Source organism: Ammospiza caudacuta, chromosome 16 (genome assembly GCF_027887145.1).
Source record: "Ammospiza caudacuta isolate bAmmCau1 chromosome 16, bAmmCau1.pri, whole genome shotgun sequence".
Taxonomy (NCBI): domain Eukaryota; kingdom Metazoa; phylum Chordata; class Aves; order Passeriformes; family Passerellidae; genus Ammospiza; species Ammospiza caudacuta.
The window spans coordinates 16,822,348-16,828,347 of NC_080608.1; the positions used below are offsets into that span (position 1 = coordinate 16,822,348).

A 6,000-nucleotide genomic window follows, 5' to 3' on the forward strand; every position below is an offset into this window, starting at 1 on the left:
TATGCAAATTCCCCTGGTCAGTCTTGCAGAGAAGCACCATGAAAGCACTTATTGTGACTTCCAATTAGCCATGTGATACGCAGCCCTGCACAACACTCAAGGAAAATATTTAAGAAACTGTTGTCCAGTTGCTGAGAGCAGAGGTGGAGCACAATATTTGCCTTTCTCTGAGTTAATGAAGCTCCAGCACTGCATCAAACTCCACGGGAGGAATTGAGAGTTGGAATAATCTCCCATTCTTGCAGCCTTATTTCCACTTGGCCCTGTTCTCACTGCTGGGTGATGGGGGCAGCAGGAAAGAAGACAAATTTCAAACAGAATCAGCATCTTTGCTCCCGAGGAAGGGTGACAAGAACTGCAGCAGGCAGGAGAGCATCGTGTCAAGGAGAGCTCAGCAGCAATCAGACAGCTGCAGCCAAAATCCCTAATCTGGAATGACTCCTGCTCCCGGCCACTGGATTCCCTGCTTTTCCCTCACCCCACACGAGTCACTGTCTCACTGAATTCACCACGTCAGACAAAATAACATGCAGCTTCTGAGAGGGGTGAGAGCTGCCACAAGAGAATGAACAGGTTCCTCCTTTTGCTTCTCAAAAAGAAATTGAGGAGCCCTCCAGAAGGACTGGCCTGTGGGGTGGGAGCTGGCACAGCTCTGCTGGTTTTGCTCAACTGAACATACCTGATGTACAGGCACAAGGGCAGAGTTTGCCAGCAGTTCATTCCAAGCCCAAAGCAATGCCAGAAGCACAAGTGAAGAGGTCACACAGCTGGGGAGTGGCTGCAGAACAGTTATTCCTCCCTGTTGCCACCATCCTGCAGGAACTCGGGCACCTCTGGCAGGGCACAGCTGGAAGGGATGCAGCGCTCAGCTCCTGAAACCTTGGGCTGTTGGGTGGGAGACAGCTGAGCTAAAGGGATGAAAACCTGTGTCTATAACCCAATTAATGATGTCCTTTAATGACTCCCCAATTAATCCACCCAGGACACCCACGACAGTTTGGTGCTGCTGGGTTTTAACACACCGAGCATCGAGGCAGGAACTTTTCCTGCCTATGCCAAACAATGTCCTGGTGAAATGAGAACTTGCTAAAAAGAGCAGTGCTAATGAAACAGCTGGTACCAATCTGCAAAGCCCATTTTATTTCCAGCCCGATGGGCAGAGCAGCATCTGTTAAATTCTTGTTGAGGAACAGCCTCCTCCTGCTCCGGTCACTGCAAACAGAGCTGTGCAATAAGCTGGGCTTTTGATTAGCTCCATCTCACACATGCAGGCACACCTGAGGATCCACACCAGCTCTCCTGACACACACAGGCACATCCTGACCTTGAAAAATGCCCACAGGAAGAGACAAAAGCAGCACACGTGGCCAGGACATGCCGTCAGCTCTGCCAAGCTGCACACGAGCAACGGGAAGCGCTGGCCATGGACAAAAACACTGAGGAGAATACAGGGATGTGACAAATCCTCCTCTCAACTCCAGTAACACAATTGAGCACGATTTTACCACTCCCCACTGCCCTGGAATAAATTGAAACTGGGATGAATCAGACTCGAGAGCTGGCTCTGCTCTCGCCCAGCATCGCACACAGCCGCTGCTGGCTGATCCAGCTCTTGGGCGCCTGCAATTCTCCAGGAAACGTTTCCATTCTGGGGAAAAGACAAAGCCTCTCCAAAACAAGTCCATCACTGGCAAGCTACAATCATCATGTTCCAAAACACCTTCCCAGGATTTCAAAACGTTCTGGCCCCGCTCACCGACAGCGATCTGAAAGCAAATGTAGCGGGCGAGGTCACAACCCCCGAGCCGGAGGAAATGAGCCTCACTGGGGAACAGGAAAAAGTCATCTCTCTGCACAGGTCTGAACTCCAAACCATGCTCACTTCTGCTTCAGCTGCTTCACTGGCTGATGCCTCCAGACAGAAGCTCCCTGGAGAGAGCAAGCCAGGTTTGAGGCTTGGCAGAATTTGTAAAGCTCGGAATCAGCACGGGCTGGACTTTGGCACCTGGGGAGTCACATTTAGGGGAGATACTCAGAGCTTCCCCCAGCTTAACCCACCCCCCCTTTCCTCCTTGTGCTGAGGCAGGAACAGATCTGTAGCATTACAAAACAGGCTATTGCACACTGGAGCTGATTGTTTAAGACAGTCCTAAGAAGCTCATAATTCAAGTGAAATTTCAGCGCTTCTCACTTTGGCGAGACAACCTTAAGGAACATTATCCTGAGAGCATGAATCAACACGAGCCAGCTGACACGAATTTCACATCTCTTACATCTTGAAAGCCCAGCTGCTGTTGTAATGCAGCAGGCACAATGGGTTATTTAACCCCAGAGCAGCAGAGTGCCATGCCCTGGGAGCACCAGGCAGGGACACAGAGCCTGCATGGATGGAGCCTGCCCACCTCACACGCTGCTCTGGGGCGTGGAATCTGTTTTACAATATCACCCAAAGCCTGACCGTGTTCTTCTCCTATCTCATTCATTCGATATCACAGGTGAGATAAGAGCAAGGAAATGAAACCCAGCCTATTTCTGTGACATGATCTCACCTCATAACACCAAAGCACATCTCAGGACAAGCACCAGTGGAGCTTTTAATGCTATTTTTTGGTCAAGATTTTGGGCTATGTGATGATTCCTGCTGTTCTGTTCCTTTGACTGGTCCAATCTGCTCAGCACACCTGCAGGTTTTTACTGGTTGGTAAATGTGCTCAGTACAGATGCATCTTAGGTAACACACTCCTTCTCTTTTTACTAATAGAGTAAGGCTCACACTACTCAAAGCTATAAAATTCCTTTCAATGACACTGATGTGATTAAATCCACAGGAGGTTGTGGAGCCTCCCTCTCTGCAGACATTCCAAACCCACCTGGATGTGTCCCTGTGTCACCTGCTCCAGATGACCCTGCCTCAGTAGGGGGGTTGGACTGGATGATCTCCAGAGGTCACTCCCCAACTATTGGAGTCCTCAACCCCAATTATTCTTGAATTCTGTGAAATCCCACACAGCTCCTAGCAGCTGGAATTCTGGTGTTTCCATGAACTCTGTATCTGGCATGAACCAGCAGATGGTTGGTTCAGATACAACTCCAAGTGCTGCATATTTTTACATTAAAGAATGACAGTAAAGGCACTGATGGAAAGAACACCCATCAGCTGGGACATCCGAAATAAAAACCAGACTGATAGATAACATTCTGTAAAACACAAGGAAAAACACAGACCTAGATCAGCAATTCTCCTCCTGAAATCTGCGGACCCTGCATGCACGAGGACTACCTATAAGTCAAGTGTCCTGTTGGTAGGCTGACTTTAAATGACTATAAAACACACACAGCTCAGGTGGAGAACCTCAGGGGTCCACAAACCTGAGAGGGTTGAAAAAGCAATCATTCAGGCATTTAGCTGGAGAGAAACCCGCCGGTGAAAGGCTGCTGACACTGCAGCAGCGTTTTCACGCTGGCTTTGCTGCCCAGGTCGGGCTGCGCTCGCAGAGACCACGCTGCTCCGTCCATACATCCATCCATGCATCCATCCATGCATCCATCCATCCACGCAGCATCTCCAGCCGCTCCGGTCGCACGGGCGGCTGGGGCTGGAGCCAGGCACCTCTCCCGGCTGGAAAATAACCCCGGGCCCCGCAGCACTGCCAGGATCTCAGCGAGCCGGGGAATCATTGCCCGCACACCGCAAGGAGGGGAGCCCGAGGAAAACAAACTTCGGGAGCCCCGGGCAGGGCCTTTCCCCAGCCGGGCTTTATTTCGGCAGGGGCCGCGTCCCTGAGCCCCCCGGCACTGCCCGCCGAGACAGCCCCGACACCGCTCCGGTATGGCCCGGCCCCGGAGCCCCCGGCACAGCCCCCGGTGGACACAGCCCGGTATAGCCCCGCTATAACCCCGGTACAGCCCCCGCTGCGGCCACGGTGGGCACAGCCCAGGCCATCCCCCGGTACAGCCCCGGTACAGCCCCGCACGCCGGGGCCGCGGAGCGGGGCGGGGGCTGAGCCCCGGGGCAGCGCCCGCCGAGCGCCGCCGGCCCCGCCGGCCCGGCAAACTTCGGGCGAACGAGGCAGAGAAGCCGGGGGATGGCCCGGGGCACGATCCGGGCCGGGGCCGGACGCGGCTCCCTCGCCCGCCGCAGGCCCCGGCCCGCAGCGCCCGCCCCGGGGTCCCCCCGCGGGCCCCCCGGGCCGGCCCGCAGCGCTCACCTCCGGTGCCGTCCGAGTTCTCGTTGAGGCTGCCCGAGGAGTCGTGGTGGGAGCCCACACACCCGCCCATGGGGCCCGCAGACCCGCCGCCGAGCCGCCCCCCGCCCCCCTCCCCTGCACCGAGCTCCGCCGCCGGCCGGGCAGGCGCGATGGCTCCGGAGCCGCCTCCCCGCTCCGCAACGCCGCCCCCGGGGCGCGGCCTGCGCCCGGCCCTGGCACCGCCCCGGCACCGGGACCGCCCCGGCACCCGCACCGGGACTGGGACCGGGACTGGGGCCGGCACCGGGACTGCGACTGGGACCGCGACCGGCACCGAGACCGGCACCGGCACGGCCTCCGGCCCGCGGGACCGCCCTGGCACCGCACCGGCACCGGCACCGGGACCTCACCGGCACCGCCTCTGGCCCACGGGACCGCCCCAATACCGGCACAGGGACCGGCACCGTGACTGGGATCGCCCCGACATCGATGCCGACACCAGGACCGCCCCGGCACCGACACCGGGACCTTTTCTGGCCCGTGGGACTGCCCCGGCACCGGCACCAACACCGACCCTGGCACCAGGATCGGGACCGCCCCGACACCGACATCGGGACCGCCCCAATACCGCCCTTGGGACCAGCCCGGCACCGGCACCGGGATGCGGGGCCAGCCCCGAGCCCCCAGCCCGGGCGGGTCCCGCGGCCCTGGGTACCAGGCCGTGTTTATTCCCTTTTCCCTGTGTTTATTCCCTGATCACTGGGTTTATTCCCTGATCACTGGGTTTATTCCCTGATCACTGTTTATTCCCCTCTCACTGTACAGCCCGCGGCTCCCCGTGCCCTGCTGTGCTCTGCCCCATCGCCGAGGTGTTCAAGGATGGAGCTCTGAGCATCTCACTCTACTGAAAGGTGTCTCTGCCCAGGGAACAAGAGGATCCATAAGGTCCCTCTCAACCCAAACCGTTCTGTGATTTTTCTCTGCACATGAAGAGAAAGGCCACACTCAGATAAATCCCTGCCCCACTATGCAGCCACCCACTCCTGTGTTATCACACTGCCAGTTTGAAATAAGCAAACTCAGTGCTGTTGGTCAGTCTGACTAAGCAGGCTTCAGTTCTCTGAGAAGAAAAGTTCAACACTTGTGCTCTCAATGCCTGGCTGGGTTATCTCATTTCAGCAGCCATCCCAGCCTGGGATTGAGGAGTTACAGTTCCTGCACTATCAGATGCACTGGAGCGCCTTGGAGTAATCAGCAATAAGTCAGAGCACTGAAAAAATGGGAGCAGACAGTGCAAAAAATAAAGCCTGCTAACAGACTGTGCTCTGGGTTCCCCACATGTTCTGCAAACACGGCAGCTCCATGTTCTTGTACACAGAGCAGCACAAAACAAAACTCAAGCTGAGCATATTTTTCCTCCATAGAGATGACATTGCAAATGTGTTTTTTGGAATTAAAATAGCATAGCTGTTTGTAGAGTTTCTAGTCTCCAGAGTGAAAAGAACTGATGGACAAAGGCGTTTTTCTGCCATTAATTTCCCTACATAATCTTCATGCCCAAAGCCCAGCCAGCCTTTGGGAAGGCTCTTGTGTTGATAATTAAAATCCCAAATGGATGAGATAAGCTGAGTGCCAAATGCCGAGCACTTTGTCATCTGAGAACAAAAAGGCACAGAGCTCATCTGCTTTATTGGGTCCAAATGGGAAGGTCAGGCCTGCTAAGAAAGCCTAAAGAACAATGATTAGAGTCTGAGCACATGCCCACTAATTACAACAAAAGCAAAAACTCCTTGTCTGTGCAGACATTTAAACC

General features: G+C 55.3%; 1 protein-coding gene across 1 annotated transcript in view; it reads right to left on the reverse strand.

Annotated features, from left to right (window-relative positions):
• Positions 1 to 4,278, reverse strand: part of UBTD2 (ubiquitin domain containing 2) — a 43,358-nt gene extending 39,080 nt beyond the window's left edge. The window contains exon 1 of the mRNA XM_058815480.1: positions 4,209 to 4,278. Within this exon, the coding sequence (XP_058671463.1) occupies positions 4,209 to 4,278 (70 nt within the window). The remainder of the gene's footprint in view (positions 1 to 4,208) is intronic.
• Between the last annotated feature and the right edge of the window lie 1,722 nt (positions 4,279 to 6,000).